This window comes from Capra hircus, chromosome 1 (assembly GCF_001704415.2).
Source record: "Capra hircus breed San Clemente chromosome 1, ASM170441v1, whole genome shotgun sequence".
Classification (NCBI taxonomy): Eukaryota; Metazoa; Chordata; class Mammalia; order Artiodactyla; family Bovidae; genus Capra; species Capra hircus.
The window spans coordinates 56,427,459-56,446,178 of record NC_030808.1 but is presented as its reverse complement, the minus strand read 5'-3'; the positions used below and the strand labels follow the sequence as shown (position 1 = coordinate 56,446,178).

Here is an 18,720-nt window from a genome sequence, read left to right as displayed (position 1 = left end):
CACCAGGGAAGTCCATATATTATTATGTCTGTAGTTTGTATTTTGAGCTTCCCTGGTAGCTCAGCAGGTAAAGAATCTGCCTGCAATGCAGGAGACCTGGGTTCAATCCAGGAAGATCCCCTGGAGAAGGAAAAGGCTACCCACTCCAGTATGGCCCGGAGAATTCCATGGAGTCCATGAGGTTGCAAAGAGTCAGACACAAGTGAGCATAGTATAGTACCATATAATAATAGTGGTCACCTATGAAATACATCAATTTATACTAAGCACAGGAAACAGAATGATAGTTCCCAAATAAACTAAAAGAAATAACATTAAAGTCTGATCTTGAGAGCCAAGGAAACAATGTCGATAATTTCACACCAGGATTTGAACTCTCATGTGATATTAAACTTTTCTCCTATGGCTCCAGGCCTTGTCTCAAAAAATGAGAGCCAGGTTTACAGGATGTGCTGCCGACATCTGAATTGGAGTTTGCCCAACAGGGATATCTTTCAGGTTTTGGTTTTCTCATTTCACCGTTTATATCTGACAACAGCAACAGGTGTATGGGAAAGGAAACGAGATCCAAAAGGGTAAAGGCCACTTCCTTCTTCTGTCTTACACCCTGGCTTGACGAGCCGCCTGGCATGAGCACTTGGACAGACCATCCCAGCTGTCCTGAAACTTGGCTGCACGTAGCTCTGAAGCAGGTGTTTGGCTGCATGTTTCTGTTCAGACTCAGCCAGGACTCGCCGTTAGCAGAAGATCCAAGGACAATATTCCCCAAGAATACTGGGCGGTATTCTGGCACCTCTTACGAGCTGGATAAACAGTGGGTAACAGTGCCTACCTCTATTTCACAGGCTAGAGAGGGAAATACATATCTAACAAAACCAAAACAAATATAAATGATAAAATGTGATTTGTGAAAGGACCGATAGAACAGAGAGCATATCAGCTGAGCTGGAAAGGGCCGGTAGAGTTTTTCTGAAAAACTAACAGTGAGCTCAAGCCTTGAAAGACAGAACCAACCAGACACAGAATATGGGAAAGGAGATTCCACGCAAGGCAAGCTGATCTGCAAGGGACCTTGGCAGGGGCAGAGGGTGGGGTGGATCTTTGAACAAATAGAAAGAAGGCCACCATGTGAGTGATGTGAAGAGGGGAGAAAAGTAATAGAAACAGTCAGGACAGATAAGGAATTTAGGTTCATATAAAACACAGGGGAATACAAACCAGAATGATGTGACCTAATTTATATTTTTAAAAAGTCACACTGGCTGCTGTGAAGAAAATGGGCTGGAGGGAAGCAAAGGGAAATGGAACTCAAAAGGAAATGTTGATGATTTTGAAGAGAATGCAAATTAGGGGAGATGCAGAGAAGTTAAAGTAGTTGAAAAATAGCATTGTAATCAATTATAAGTGGGGTTGATAGAGAAAGAAATATCAGGATCTACTTCCAGGTTTCTGTTTGGGCATATAGGTGTATAACGATGCCACTTCCTGGTGGGCAAACTAGACGAAAAGCAGGATTGGAAGTAGGGGAGGTGTATGGAAGGCAAGGGGCAAGATGCAAGAGTTCAGTTACGGGGTGTTCAGCTGGAAATACCTGAGAAATCTCTCAGTGGAGATATCAGCTGGGCTACAGGATATGAGTCAGAAGTACAGAAAAAGGTTGTGGACTAAAGACATACATTTGACAGTCACCAGCGCATACAGGTTATTTGAAGCTATGGCTATAAAAGAATGTGAAAATACAAGAGAAGAGAGTTCTCAACAAGAGATGGCGGGTGTTAACCAGACATACTGTGGAGATCATTCCACAGTGTACACAAATATTGAATAATTATGTTGATACCTGAAACTAATATAATATCATATGTCAATTACACCTCAATTTTTCAACAAAAAAGAGAATGAGTCAAGGCATATATCTTAATTCAGACCAATGAGAGGGCACAGAATTTTTCTGTGAACTTCTGGGAAAGTTTGATCTTGCTTAAAAAAAAAAAAAAAGAAGGTGGTTCAGATCAGAGACACTCTTAACAACTGGCTGGGCAGAGGCAGAGGAAGAAGCAAGGGGAACTCAGATGGAAATGTCAGAGAGAAGAGTAAGAGGACAAGAAGGAAAGCCAGAAGAGTGTGGTACCTGGAGGCAAAGGGGCTGGGTAGGGGTAGTGCCCAGGAAAAGAGTTGTCCCTTATCTTGAATGCTGAACAGAAGTGTGCTCATAAGAGGGCTGAAAAGCACCCAGTAGGTGGGTTAGGCTGCACTAAGGCAGTAGTACAAACAGGAGCAACTGATGGAGCAGTGGAACAAGAATGGGAGGAACAGTTAACTGAGCAAGAGATCATCCAGCATACTGAGAAAACTGTTTGAAAAGCTCAGCTATGTTGAAGAGAAACTAGCTAAGATAATCGCTGGAAGGAACTTTATTTTTAAATAATAATAATAATTTTTAAAATTTAAATTTATTTATTTTAATTGGAGGCTAATTACAATATTGTGGTGGTTTTTGCCATACATTCACATGAATCAGCCATGGGTGTACATGTGTTCCCCATCCTGAACCAATTTTTAAAAATAATAATGTTGGCATATTGGCAGTATAGGTCCAGTAAAGAGGGAGTGGATGGGGGGAGCTGGAAACAGAAGGATTGAAAAACCTCTAGACAGTGGGACGGTACCCTGGGTACATCCAAAGGGACTGGTCTTTGAGGGGAAAAGAGCCTTCCTTGGGCTTCCCAGGTGGTGTTAGTGGTAAAGAACTTGCCTGCCAATGCAGGAGACATAAGAGACTCAGGTTCAGTCCCTGGGTCAGGAAGATCCCCTGGAAGAGGGCATGGTAACCCACTCCAGTTTTCTTGGCTGGAGAATCTCATGAACAGAAAGGTTCAGCGGGCTACAGCCTGTGGGTCACAAACAGTCAGACATGACTGAAGCAACTTAGCACGCGCACACACGAGCCTTTCTTTGTGAAGATGCTGCTGCTGCTAGGTCGCTTCAGTCGTAATTTCTAACTAGCGGTGAAGTAGGTGGTGAGATCATCTCAGAGCCAAGGGGAGGAAATTGGACTGGAAGCTTGAACAGAGTGAAGGTATGAAATAGCCATGCCATAAAACAGTAGAGTAACATTATTTGAGAAAGAGTGATGCTGCCAAGAGGTATTCAGTCTCTGTTTGAGTTTGGTTGTCAAGAATATGCAGTAATATCATGTAGGCCAGTCTGTTTTCACTTCCCTCGCTCTCCCCCGGAATCTCTCACCCAAAGCCAGTTTCTGTCATTTTTCATACCACGTGATGACAGACAATAATCCCACCTTCTGAGACCAACTAATCCCCTAACAGCTGCGTGAGCTGCTTCTATACTTCAAGCCCCCACTGTCCCCTCTCTTCAAAATAATAGTAGGAAGGATACAATAAAGAATAATGTAAGTAGCCTCCTCTTTGTTTGTTTCCACGCATGTTACTAGAGTTCCATCTCTACCTTAGGTCTGGGGAATATAACACAACTGGCCCTGAAAAGTGAGATTTAGCACTCAACTTACTTCACTTTTGTGCGTAGAATTTACAGGCTGTGTCATATGTGGGTTACACAAAGACAAACAACTACACGGATGGGGAAGGCAGACAGGTTCACAGAGAATCTGATACCCCGTTCCTATGTCCCACAAGCTTTCCAGTTTGACATAAACAGTAAAATACTAGTAAGCACTAAAACAAAGACACCTGATGACTCCAACAAAAGTTCCTTGCTGTATCAGTGCAGAATCTTTGAAAACCATAATACTGCTGTCCAGCAGAACTAGACAATAAATGCTTTCATATGGTTTTGAGCTTTTAAAGAAAAATATGTCCACTACTCAAATGGATTCTTTACTGTTTCAAAGTGTGGAGCTCAAAGGCACATACATAAACTTTAACATGAAAAAGATGTGCAGTTTAATCTTGACAAGCAGGCAACCAAGAAATTAATATGTAGCTTTTAATCTGACTTTAATTTCTGACAATATATTTTTGAGCTCACTATCTGGCACCAAGATCAAATGCCATTATTTATAGGTTTCAAACAAAGAGAAGCCTAAAAAGGAAGCCATATGCAGCAGAAATCCTCTCCATATATTAACAGTGGAATTTACTCAAATTGAAATTTTTTTTTCTGTTTCTCAGTTTAGAGGAGAACTTCACTTCATCAAGAAAGAATGTAAGCTCATTTGTTTGTTTTTTCAAATTTTAATTTTAATTTTTAATTTAGGCTGAGTTTAGCTGTAGCTGACTTAGAATTTGAGATGACAGTAAATGAAATATTTTCCAGAAGAAATAAACAGAAAACAACAACAAAAACCAAAAACCCAATTACTACCCTGAATTGTAAAATCTGCAAGTAATTCTTCATATTCCCTAGGAGGGATCAGCTAACATTTAGGCTGTGGCCTAAAACGTGTAAGTAAAACTTTTTCCAAAATAAGTGTCAACTGTATTTCATAGTTTTCACTTGGCAGTGTGTGAGAATCCCCTGAAAACCCCAATGTATTTTTCTAAGAGCGGTGCACTTGCATTGAAGCCAATGGCAAGGCAAGACAGATGAGATGAACGGTTCCCATTCACCTTTTTAATACACAGAAAAATGAAAAGAAATGAGGAAACCATATTTGAATATGCTTAAGCCATCCTTGCAGGGCACCATAAAGAAGTTCCAAACTACTAAAATGATTCTTTTAAAAAAGTGGAATCAGAAGAGCAGAAAGGCTAATGGAAAAAAGCAATTCACTCATCTCACGAGGGGTAAACTGCCACAAATATCAGCTCAAAAATTAAGCAGGTTCTACCATCTCAGCATTAGCTGCTCTGTACCTGACGGTTCTTAGTCTACAATGACTTACCTCATCTGAAGACTTTTTTCTAGTGTCACTGTCTCCTGGAACATGACACACAAATCCCAAACCACAATTCATACATTTAAGTTTAATCAATGGGACCACCATTTTGCCCACAAAATTTGTATCGAATATAATTTCCTTTTTACCTTGGTCTTTTCACCAACAATGTTCTTTTCCAGTTCTGTGATTTTCCGGTTTAGATGATCCAAAATCTCCTTCTCTTTCATAAGTTCAGTTGTTTCCGATTTTTGTTCTCCATCCAAGAGAGCACATTCCATATCCAGCTGAAGACACAAACAAAGCTCAGAAATGTTTCATCGTCAGGAAAATTTCCAGCTGCCTTCTTTAAAGGTGTATTTTTAACAGGTACAAATTGCAGAAAGTACTACTGTTATCAGTCAGATTATGGAGCCCAGAAAACACTCCAGAGTCCATGCGAGACTCAGAATTCTTACATGAGAAAGTAGGGAGGCCAGAACATACTTGCTAAGAAAACTGGCTATCTTTTAATTTAATTTTTCCCCGCCTTTTCGCTTACTTCTCAAGGTAATTCTGCCTATTTGCTTAGATTCAGGCTCAAGTGTGAATCATCTTGAGAGCAGTCACCATCTCTGTTTGTCCCTAGGGCACAGAAAGTGAAAACTACACTCAGTCCATCAAGCAAGCACTGCATTTCCAGCAATGCCAGCAGGAGGGGCTTCCAGGGTCTGTACATGACAGATGAGCATTCCCTTCCACACACGGGCTGTCTGCATCAGCTGTGAGAACAGACATGAAGATCCTTCTTGGGCAGAATGAGTGCCTCCTTCTTACTTCACGGAGGTATGAAAAAAGCACCCTTTTCTTTAACTGTAGTTATACTGTATATGTCTGTCTCCTCTAGAGGTTTGCAAACCTTGGGATAGTGAGGTCTATGATTGATTCACATGTAAATCCCCCCATAGTGCCAAGATGATACTCAACTCATACTTAACATGCTTACAAAAATGTTGGATTTGAGCTTAAACGTCTAAATATATGGTACCTCAGCTGACAGATCTTGAAGCAGGTCAGAAAGCATACACCAGTTAAGACAAAGTCAGTTACATAACATATATTAAAAATGGCTTCACATGTTTATCTCATTGGATGCATAAAAACACAAAAACATTTTAAAAAGGCAATTATTCCCCACATATGAACCCGTTCCATGAATATTTGCTCATGTTGACCTCTATGTATTTGGCCCCCCAAGGCCTGCGCCCTAAGAGGTACTGATTAAGCTGAAGGAAAGAAAGAAAATTGGGAGAGGGTAATAAGTGAACTCGTGGTTTGTACCTCTCTGGAAGATTCCTCCATCTGGTCATTTATATCTTTGATTTTCTGTTCAAGTTCCTCAAGGTTGTTGAGAATTGCTATCCGGGTCTCTTCCATCGCAGTCAACTCCTGAATCCTTTGTTCTTCACTTATACCCTCTGGGGTCTGTGATTAATCAACACATAAAAAGGCTAGTCACACTTCAGTGCCAGAATTTCCCAGTTAATAAAGCAGTCACCAGTCTAGCATTTCACAGTCTGTGTCTATTCGAACTCTAAAAGCACCCCTGTGACTGCTCTGCGTGTTCCCATAGACCTCCAGTACATAGCGTCTCAGGTAAGCTTCTGCAAATCAGGTTCAGTGGACAAATTCATGTTCTTTCAAAACCAAAATAACTAAGAGGTAATACAGATGAGGAAGCTACAGTCCAGAGATTGTAGCGACTTCTCTCAGGATACAGATAAATTGTGGAGTGCAGAGACTCAGAATCTAGAGGAGACTTCTGACCTCTTCCTTAGGAAGGTCTCTTGGGCAGTCTGCTACCTTCATTACAAGGTCCATGTTCTCTCCTGTCTCCAAGGGAATACACTTCCTACAAGTCTCCAGAACTTCTGCTGGGTCCCACTGCTAGGGCTATCTGCAAATGAGCAATCCTTCTTATTTATATTCTTTCCAATACAAGATGGTAAATAGGGACATGGTATTTGGCCCCACCTCACTGATCTGTTCCATTAAGTTAATAAGCAGGACAGTATTACTTTATTACTTTGGCAACCCTCAGAATGATTTAAAATTACATACTTAATACCAAGTTACTTCATGTTTCAGTTTTTGTATTAGCACACTACTTACTGGTCTCTGTCCTATGTACTGATGAAGACACTAACTGGGCCAATGAGCTTTTGTGACATGAAATAGGATATTGGCCATTATTCATAAAATTATGTCATGGAAAAACTGATACCTTTCACAAGGAATGAGAAAGTTAGGAAAGAAATTAAGTGAGATAGGGCATACTTACACCTCTGAACAGAGTAAAATGCCCAGAAAAGAAAGGAATATTTAGATCACACACACAGCCAAAATGTGACTACCAATTATTTTAAGAAGAGATACAACAAATTGAAAATAGCTTCTTCAACTGACAAACAACTAATCTCAAAAATATACACGCAACTTATGCAGCTCAATTCCAGAAAAATAAATGACCCAATCAACAAATGGGCCAAAGAACTAAATAGACATTTCTCCAAAGAAGACATACGGATGGCTAACAAACACATCAAAAGATTCTCAACATCACTCATTATCAGAGAAATGCAAATCAAAACCACAATGAGGTACCACTTCACACCACTCAGAATGGCAGCGATCCAAAAGTCTACAAGCAATAAATGCTGGAGAGGGTGTGGAGAAAAGGGAACCCTCTTACACTGTTGGTGGGGAGGCAAACTAGTACAGCCACTATGGAAAACAGTGTGGAGATTCCTTTAAAAATTGCAAATAGAACTGCCTTATGACCCAGCAATCCCACTGCTGGGCATACACACCGAGGAAACCAGAATTGAAAGAGACACGTGTACCCCAACGTTCATCGCAGCACTGTTTATAATAGCCAGGACATGGAAACAACCTAGATGTCCATCAGCAGATGAATGGATAAGAAAGCTGTGGTACATATACACAATGGAGTATTACTCAGCCATTAAAAAGAATACATTTGAATCAGTTCTAATGAGGTGGATGAAACTGGAGCCTATTATACAGAGTGAAGTAAGCCAGAAAGAAAAACACCAATACAGTATACTAACGCATATATATGGAATTTAGAAAGATGGTAATGATAACCCTGTATGCAAGACAGCAAAAGAGACACAGATGTTTAGAACAGACTTTTGGACTCTGTGGGAGAGGGAGAGGGTGGGATGATTTGGGAGAATGGCATTGAAACATGTATAATATCATGTAAGAAACGAATCACCAGTCTATGTTTGATACAGGATACAGGATGCTTGGGGCTGGTGTACGAGGATGATCCAGAGAGATGATATGGGGTGGGAGGAGGGAGGGGGGTTCAGGATTGGGAACTCATGTACACTGTGGCTGATTCATGTCAATGTATGGCAAAACCAATACAGTATTGTAAAGCAAAATAAAGTAAAAATAAAAAATTTTAAAAAAAGCAAATAGCTTCTTTTTTCAAGAATTTCAAGTTAGTTATTTTGGATATCCCTTGGTGGAGACCAGTCTTTCTATAAGGCAAGGGATGCCAATATAGGCATTATTTATTTAATTTTATCTCTCTTTGAAAAAGAAGCAATTTCTTTGCACCAGTAAATCAATGATTATATAGTTTCATAATTGGAAATTGGAAACAGCAGCCAAGTTATAATACATAAATTGCTGAAGATTACTCATTAACCACTGAAAATAACATTCAAATTAACCAAAGAGGAAAAAAAAAATTAACCAAAGAAACCATTAACGTTTTGTGTCTCTAAATTCATTTAATGTACTTAATAATCCTAAACATTACTGTAAAAAGACAGGCATCATGTCTGTCTCTTTATTCTTTATTAATATTCTTCATTTTTAACCCTACTTTGCTGCTTCTCAAAATTTAACCATTGAAAAGTTACACATCTCAGGTTGACTAGAGCAAAGGTTAGAAGGCCTTTCAAGCCCTCTGTTTATTTGTTTGCTGATATTTAGATTTTAAACTGTCATCTTAAATCCAGTATCTTATCAACTAATAAAACAACCTGTGACCTTTCTTCACAGACAATGAATTTCATTGTCCTAACACTTGGGTGGCCAGGTTTAGGGCATGAGGAAAGCCTGCAGTAGTGAATGGCATTCCTAAATCATTGAGGAGTAATCCTAGCAGGAAAGCCTCAAGAAGGCCAGTATCCTGTTGGGTCAACATTTCATATTAGGTTTCAACTTCCAACATGATTTAAAAATATCTTTCACTGGTGGAAGCAAAGCATCAAAAGAAAAGAAAAACTGAACAATCTGCAAAACTATACTGATAGGTAACAGTGGCACTTACAAGTATCTGTATAACTCAACATTTCTAGAAAATTTATCACAATAGGTCTAATAAAAGACAACTCGATAGTCTGTTTGTTGCAGTAAAAGTTATCTAGGTATTGACTTTTGCTATTGTTATTTATAAAAAGCAAAATCTTCAAGGGGCGTTCTAAAACTCTGGTTTGTAATAGAAAGGGATGAGGATACTGGACTCTCATGTATATCCAAATAAAAAACAAAAGAGTCTCAAGGGTGTGGTAGCCACTAAACAGCTTTAGCTTGTGGTGACAGAAAAAGGTGGAATTTTAATCTATCTGATTTTTTTATAGTAATGTACAGGGTTCCACTGAGAGTGATGTTTTTAAAAAAGCACATATTGTTCATACCCAGATATATTGTTTTTGCGTTAACTCCATTTGCACACACACAGAAAGGAGAGACAGGAGGGACAAGACAATTTGCATCTACCCTTCCTTTTGTGTGTGTGTGTCTGTGTGTGTGTGTGTGTGTGCAGATCTCTGATCTCAAGAGGTTTCTAAAAAGAAATATGCAAAAAAGGGGGGTCATGGTAAATAGAAATTGTCTTGTTCCTACTCCTATCTTCCCTTTCTGTGTGCACGTGGATGGAATTAACTCAAAAACAGCATATCTGGGGATGCACAATATATGATTTTATTAAAACACTTCACTCTCAGTGGAACCTTATACATTACCATAAAAAAATTCAGATAGATTAACTTAGAAACCTCTTGAGATCAGAGTGGGTTGCAAGTGTGAAAGGTTTCCACTGTAGACAGAATGATTACATGATTACTCAAAAAGAGTGGAAAAGTTTTCACCACAAGAGAAAAAAATATTTTTTTGGCAAATACATGAGGAGATAGAATAAACTAAATTTATTGCAGCCATCGTTTTGCAAAACATGTAAGTCAAGTCATTAGGCTGTACCCTTTAAATTTATACAGTGCTATATGTCATTAATATATCAATAAAACTGCAAGGAAAAAAAAAGTGAGCTGTTTTCAGCTTTCACCTCAGGTGGTGGTAGACAGATTCATAAAGCCAATTAAAAAGAGCATGTTTCCAAGGTCATCTGCATCTTTAAGTGTTAGATAAAAGCAAAGTCAAAAATGGTGAACTTCAGGCTTTCTAAATGTCATTAAAATCTTTGTGTTTTTCACATTCTTCTCCATTACTCCTCAGATCGATAATAACAAACACTGTACTTCATTAAGTAAATAATCCAAAAACACTCAAAGAAGAAGAGCATTTAACACACAAAAAAACAGGACTTTTTCTTTTTTTAAAGATTCTTCTATCTCCTGTCTCAAGGTAACACATGTCTGTCTTCAGAGAATCAAAAATGAAAAACCCGTTCCCTGGAACCAACCCATTGCCTCTCAGCTGCACTCTGTCTATGCTGCTGTGTGGTACCCAGAGGTTCCCTTGATGCTTCCTGTCTCTAAAGGAGACACAATGTTCCGCTGTGTGCTGCAAGGAAGATGTTCCAAGCTTCAAAGTCCTCCTATTTCCCAGAAGTGTACTGGGGCAATGAAAAACATCTGTCAAAATCTGCTCATTTATATCCAACAGTTTTCTTGTCACAGCCCTCTTCAGGAGGAAGCAGTGTGTGTGTGTGCTTAGACACTCAGTTGTGTCAGACTCTTTGCTGCCCCATGGACTGAAGCCCGCCAGGCTTCCCTGTCCATCGGATTCTCCAGACAAGAATACTGGAGTGGGTTGTCACGCCCTCTTCCAGGGAATCTTCCCAACCCAGGGATCGAACCCAGGTCTCTTGAGTCTCCTGCATGGGCAGGCAGATTCTTTACCACTAGTGCTACCTGGGAAGCCCTTCAGGGGGAAACTGGTCTCCCAAAATTTAGTCCTCAGAGCACACAGCTCACTGTTTTAACAAAAGTTTGGCAGATCCCTGAAGGAAAAGAGTGAAAGGATTTAAGATAAAAAGTACAGGAAGCCCCATGTTTGATGACAACAGCTCGGATGTTCAAATGATGCTCATTTACTTTGCCTGAACACCAATAATTTTTGATTTCTACCCCACATCCTAGTTTCTAACCATTGCAACTTTCTGGCAGGAGAGACGGAAGTCCTATTCAGAATTACTCTCCTTTGAGAATTACTCTTCTAGTCCTTAGAAGAAAGAAGGGTTGAACAGTGCAGAGTCCTGATGAATACATGGGCGAACTCTATAGGTAGGTAGATTTCTGACTAGAAACATTCAGTCAAAAAGTTTTGTTGCACTGGGAAAGGCAAAACTATAGAGACAATAAAAAGAATGATGGCTCACAAGGTTTCATGAGAGCGGGGAAGAGACATGAATAGGCTGGATCCAGGAGATTCTTAGGGTGATGAAATTATTACGTATGAGACAGCAACGATGGACATATTACACAGTGCACTTGTCAAAACCAACAGAACCATACAATACGAAGTGTGTGTATGCTTAGTCGCTCAGTTATGTCTGACTCTTTGCAACCCCATGAACTGTAGTCCGCCAAGGCTCTTCTGTCCATAACATTCTCCAGGCAAAAATACCGGAGTGGGTAGCCATTTCCTTTTCCAGGGACCTAGGGATTGAACCCAAGTTTCCTGAATTGCAAGTGGATTCTTTACCATCTGAGTTATCAGGGAAGCATATAATATGAAAAGACATCCTTAGTGTAAACTACGGTCTTTAGTCAATATTGTATATCCAAATTGGTTCATCAATTTTGATGAATGTGCCATACTTATGTGTGTTACTCGCTCGTCATGTGTGGCTCTTTGCGACCCCATGGACTGTAGCCCACCAGGTTCTTCTGTCCATGGGATTCTCCAGGCAAGAATACTGGAGTGAGTTGCTGTTTCCTTCTCCAGGGGATCTTCCTGATCCAGGGATGGAACCTGGGTCTCCTGCATTGCACACAGATTCTTTACCATCTGAGCCAGCAGGGAAACCCACCATCATACTTAGGCAAGATGTAAATAATAGGAGATACTCTAGGAAAGCAAGGAGGACAAATAGAAACTGTCTACACAACCTTTTCAGGAGAAGGGGATGACAGAGGATGAGATGGTTGGATGGCATCACCAATTCGATGGACATGAGTTTTTGAGCAAGCTCCGGGAGTTTACAGGGGAGCCTGGCATGTTGCAGTCCATGGGGTTGCAAAGGGTCAGACACAACTCAGCGAGTGAACTGAACTGATAAATGTCCAATATATCTGAAACAGTCATTAATAATGTCAAGAGGAAGACAACTCATGATAAAAGACTCATGTCCTTACCACCACAATAGCTCCTAGTACTGAGACAAAGAATTTTTTAAAAAATCAGTGACAAGACAAGGGAGATCAGGATGGTAGAGTAGGAGGACGCTGAGCTCACCATCCTGACGAACACATCAAGGACACGTCTGGATGTATAGCAACTCTAGCTGGACACAAACAGGAGTCTGGAGGAAAGGCTCTGCTACAAGCAAGGCTGTAAAGACCCACATGGAATCGGGCAGGCACAGAGGAGATGAAAGCAAGCAGGACCCATGCCCCAAGCAGGACACAGAGGAGGAGGGGGATATGACGGGCTCAGAGAGCACCCCTGTGAAGTTAGGGCACACCAGCCGTAGGGTCCAACCCAGGGAAGACAAGTCCCCTTAGCTGGTTTGAAAACTGTGGGACTTACAGGAGGGCTTAAGAAGCCGAGACTCTGCTCACGAAGAGCGGGTGCACATGCCTGCCTGCTCTAGGGAACAAGGGGGAGGAAGCAGACTGAAAACAGTGTGGAGAGTCTGGCTGGTTTCCCACAACTGCTCCTGTCTGCAACAAGTGTCTGATCTAGCTTCTCTTGCTCCTGAGCAGCTCCCCACCAAGACAGAGGTGCTGTATTCGGGGGAGGGAGTGCACATTTAGAAGAAAAGGAACCCGCCTGGACTCGACCCTCAGGGCTCCTGGTCCAGCACCTTGAGCTCTGCTGACACCCAGATAGGGAAGTGACAGCCACTGATCATGGGAGAAAACAGCTTGCCCCTGGCTCTGGCTCTAGCCCCTCCATCTCCAGCCCTACCTCTCACCAAAGTGACAGCTGCCACCCCAGGAGAAGATGGGATCCTTGCTCACTGCAGATCCAGCTTTTCCCACGAAAGCCACCGGGCACTTGCAGACCGCATAGGGGCACTCACACACAAGGATACCCCATTTAAGATCAGGATAGGTAACTATATCAACAAATTTCATAAAGTTAAACATAAGGGGAATACAGAGGAAAATGTTTCAAATGAAAGAACAAGGAGGAAGAAAGACCTCAAGAAAACCCTAATGAAACAGATAAAAATTTACCAGATAAAAGGGTTCAAAGTATTAGTAATAAGAATGTTAACTGGATTGGGTAAAAAAAAAAAAAGATACAAAGAATAAGAATTGTAACAAGGAACTAAAGCATACTTAAAAAAATGGAGCTCCAGAATACAATAACTGATGAAGAATACACTCGAAGGAATTAATAGCAGGTTAGGTGATACAGAAAAACACATGAGAAATCTGGAAGAGAGAATAATGCAATCACCCAGTCATAAATAGCAAAAAGAAAAACAAACCAAGGGACTTCTGAGACAACATCAAGTGTTATAACATTCACATTACAGGGGTCCCAGAAGGTGAAAAGAGAAAGGGGTTGAAAATGTATTTGATGAAATTATGGCTGAAAGCTCCTAAAGCTGAAGAAGGAAACAGATTTCTCGTACAGGAAGCACAGGTAGTTTCAGAGAAGATGAACTCAAAAGAGACCCACTTTGAGACATATCATAATTAAAATGGCAAAAGCTAGATATTAAAAAGAGAATTTTAAAGGCAGCAAGAGAGAAAGAGAAAAGGCAGCACCTACAAGGGAACCCCCTCCCCCTAAAAAAATAGGACTTAATTAAACTTAAGTCTTTTTCACAGCAAAGGAAACCATCACCAAATGAAGAGACAACCTGCTGAATGGGAGAAAATATTTGCAAATGATACGACCGATAAAGAGTTAATATTCAAAATATACAGCTCATATAATTCCTTATCAGAAAAACAACTGTTTTAAACAGGGCAGAAGACCTGAATAGACAGTTTTCTGAAGAAGACATACAGATGGCAAACAGGCACAGAAAAAGATGCTCAACGTTGCCAAGCGTCAGAATAACGCAAATCATAACCACGGCGAGATCAGCTCACACCTGTCAGAACGGCTATCATCAAGAAGCTCACAGACAACATATGCCGGTGAGGATGTGGAGAAAAGGGAACCTTAGTACGCCACTGGTGGGAATGTAAACTGGCAAACCACTATGGAAAACAGCATGGAGCTTTCTCAAAAAAACTAAAAATAGAACCACCAGATGATCCAGCAAGTCCCAATCCTGGGTATATATCGGAAGAAAACCAAAAACAGTAATTTGAAAAGATATATGCACCTCAATGTTTATAGCAGCACTATTTATAATAGCCAAGAAATGAAAGCAACCTAGGTGTAACAAATGAGTGGTTAAAGAGGATGTGGTAAAAATGGACAATGAAATACTGTTCATAAAAAATAATGAAAATTTCCTATTTGCAACAACATGGATAGACCTGGAGGATATTATGCTTAGTGAAATAAGTCAGCAAGAGAAAGATAAATACTGCATATTAGCACTTGCATGTGGAACCTAAAAAATAAACATAACAAACAGAAACAGATTTACTGATACAGATCAATACAGATCCAGTGAGGAGGGGACTTCCCTGGGGGCTCAGACAGTAAAGAATCTGCCTGCAATGCAGGAGACCCTGGTTCAAGCCCTGGGTTCAGAAGATCCTCTGGAGAAGGGAATGGCTACCCACTCCAGTATTCTTGCCAGTTAAATTGGCAAGCAAATTAAAGCATAATTAACTTAGCAAATTGAGAATTTTGATGATACATACTTTGGCAAGTGTATAAATAACAAGGTGCAGGGATAAACTCTTCTCAAGAGTCACCTGGAAATACACACAGTCTTTGAGAGTATAATTTGGAAATATTATTCAAAATGAATAATACACAAACTCTTTGACCTACAAACTCCACAGACACACTTGCACAATTTGTGCTAATATATATATATTTCAGAATATTTGCTGCATATAGATTTTATTAGTAAAATGTTGCTAACAGTTTAAACAGTATTTCCAAAAAATAAAATACTAGTTGACCATTAATAAGAATGACGTAAAACTGTATAGTAATATGCAAAGATGCTCAAGACATTCAATAGGAGAAAAAGATCATGCAGAACACTATACTTGTGTATATGTGTGTCTATGCTTATATTGCCACACGTGCACAGAAATATTGGGAAGGCATGTAAGACCCTCTGTGTCTCTCTCTCAGGTATGCAACCAGAGGGGACAGGGAGAAGTCAAACTGTTTCTCTTTCTCTTTCTGTACTGCTACATTTTCTAGAGTCTAAATTTGTTACTTTATAGTAAACACTAGAATTTGCTGCACCTTGTTGAGCTAGTGTGTTAGTCGCTCATGCGTGTCTGACTCTTTGCGACCCCTATAAACGGTAGCCCACCAGGTTCCTCTGACCATGGAATTTCCCAGGCAAGAATACTGGAGTGGACTGCCATTTCCTCCTCCACTGGATCTTCCCCCATCCAGGAACGGAACCTGGTTCTCCCTCATTGCAGGTAGATTCTTTACTGTCTGAGCCACCAGAGTAGCTGCTTTACTGAAAACATTCTGGAAAACAAGCAGTAAGACCCCTCATGTCTAGGCCAGCGCAGATGCACGGTCCGGGCCCTGTATCTAATCTGTGTGTGTGGCCGGCTTTACCTTTGGTAGGATGCTTAGGTAAGCAGATTCGCCGGAAGCTTTCAGAAAGGCAGAGGAGGGCGGCGGGGGAGTCCTGAGGTCCCCCAGCAGTTCATCATTCCTGGCGCCCCGTGGGGGGAGGGAGCTGGCACTGCTCTGACTGAGGCTCCCAAAGCCTGCCAGGTCCGCGTCGTGGAGAGCGCTTTTCTGGTGGCATCTGTACCTGGTGTCCGGGCTCACCAGGGCTTCTTCAAACACAGACTCCTCATCGGAGAGCTGCAGTTTCTCCAGCTCTTTATTGATTTTCTGCACATCTGCCACGGTGGTGCTGGGGGGCACGCGGCTGTCAGGCTTTGTGTACTCAGCACAGAGACTGAGGATGGTCTCCAGTCGCTGTCTCTCCTGGAACACAGAAGACAGAAGGTCGGGGAGTTTATGAGGAGGCAGCAACTCCACACAGAGAAGAGGCTGGGACCACGGGTGAATTCAACCCACACATGGTCCCACAGACACTTGACTGGTGATATTTTTTTATCATTGATGAATCCATTTATAAAATCCAGGTGAAACCTGGTTTAACAATGCCTGATGTTCCTCCCAAACTCAATTCTTTATTTGTATATCCCAGTGCTGATCCTAGCACATACTAGCACTTAGTGAGACCTTTTTTGATTTCTCAATTCTCCAAACACTTCAAAAAATTTTTTTATAATCTCCTTTTTGAAATCTTCACCCCCTTGCCTCCCTCTACTATCTACCTTCAACAATAGCTCTTTCATCATTGTAGCTTTAGTATTATATTTGCACTTCAAATTAATTCTCTAACTTTCTATAGAAATTATCATTCTACTATTTAGATGCACAAAAGAAAAATGCTACTTTAAAAAAGGTTTAATTTGAAAGGCATACCTAGATCTTTATTTTTTTTTCTTGAAATGCTTCAAAACTTTCAAAACTTTTTTATGTCTTGTCATGACATAAAGATCTTTCCCACCAATTTCTCATATGAATAAATTAAAATAATTTTTTAAAAAAGAGAATGTTGTAGGAAGATGAAAAATATTCAATATCAGGTCCAGACAGGAAGACAGAAATATATTTCAAATTCTGAGATCATTAAATATTTGAATCATTCAGCTGAATTATAAAATGACAGTTTGTTTTTAAAACTCAATATACCGGCCATTGATGTCTATAACGGTACCACTAACTGACTGCACCAAGCTTCCCAGAAAAAACAAGTATATATTTATGATTTTTGACTTTAAGTAAATTTACTATATGTTTGTGAACAAGGGGATATAATTTACAAAATGCTTATCATAAACCTAGACAGCACTGTTGGGATAAGGAAACTCAACATCATCTTCTCTCACAAAGTGAAAAGAAAAAATAAAATAGCAAAAAAATCTCTTGTTATTACATCTACCACATTTTCCAAACTGGCTACCAGTAACAAAAGACAAAAATGTTAAGTAGCCCTGGGCTATTGTTTTTAATATTTTACAGCACATCTGTAGAGACGAAATTCTGAAGGCAGTTTACTCTTTATTAGTGGAAGAATATCAAATAGGAAAAGGACTGCATAATTCCCTCGTTTTCATTAAATACATCCATTAAATGACAAATTAGCATGAAACGACTTTTATCCGTCTTCTTAAGTACTCTCCACACTCCAAAAATGCAATAACTTGATCAAAAGGACTATTAAACTGGTTCTTATAAGCCCCACCTCCCTCTCACTGCCTGAACTTCTGGACTCCAGCTGCAGCTCCGTCCTCATGGCCTCAGTCTCATGGAAGGCACTCGGCTGTAACAACCTCATCGCAGGAGCTTCTGCACCCTGTCCATCCAGGAGTCCTGGTGCTTATTTATCTCTGCAGCTGGCACCGGCTGCCAAGTCCTACCCACCTCAGCTTTGTGGGGAGGGAGCGTGTGTGTCTGTGGGGGGGGCGGCGGCGGTAGTGGCACAGCATTCACTGCCTTATTTTAATCTTCTCTCACAATCTAGAAGTCTGCGTGGGAATATGCAAAAACAACTGGAAGGCATAAGTGAGGAAGGGGATAGGAACAAGATGTTATAATTTACCCCTTCTCAAGAGCATCTGCATCAGAGGCTAATCTCCAAGGGAAAGTTCTCTTTCTGCAGCGTAGGTGAATTAAGTCAAAGCATCTCAACTCAGTCTTTGCTAATCTTCATAGAGGACAGTGTGTATACCTTGACATTCATTATGTTTGGAGTTATAGGAAAGTTGTCAATTTCTATTAGTCAAGTTGCTAATGAACAGTGCAGTCCTCAAAAGCATGAAAGGTACTTCTGCCCAGTCTGTCATCCATGGCAAAATTCCTCCTGCCTCTCCTTCCCAAAACAGTCTCTTTCGCTGCCAGTGCCATTGCTTAATTCAGAGGGAATAAACGATCCCAGCCTTAAGATGAATGCTATTTCAGATGGTGAAACAGTATTCCAAGGCGGGTGCACAGGAAGTTTGGTCTACTGCTATGTGCTTCTCTCTATTCTTATCACCCCATTCACGGCCAATCTGTTCAGACTTGGATCGCACACGCATGCAGCACTGCTGCCCACGAGTCTAACAGAAATCCGGACTGCGCCGACATGCACTGGCCCCGTCAGAAGCTGCACCAAAGAAAAGTAAACTGATGCTGAGAAGTGCGTCAGAAGAAAGGTCTGCGAGGCATTTCGGAAAGCATGAGAAGCCTTTTAAGGA

General features: G+C 40.7%; 1 protein-coding gene across 6 annotated transcripts in view; it reads right to left on the bottom strand.

The window, feature by feature from the left end:
• The window catches only part of PHLDB2 (pleckstrin homology like domain family B member 2), a 236,876-nt gene that overhangs the window by 54,516 nt on the left and 163,640 nt on the right, over positions 1-18,720 (bottom strand). For all 6 annotated transcript variants that reach the window (XM_005674905.3, XM_005674907.3, XM_013962498.2 and 3 more), the window contains 3 exons: positions 16,016-16,396; positions 6,179-6,322; positions 5,008-5,145 (listed from right to left, as the gene is read on the bottom strand). In XM_005674905.3, the coding sequence (XP_005674962.2) occupies positions 5,008-5,145; positions 6,179-6,322; positions 16,016-16,396 (663 nt within the window). The remainder of the gene's footprint in view (positions 1-5,007; positions 5,146-6,178; positions 6,323-16,015; positions 16,397-18,720) is intronic.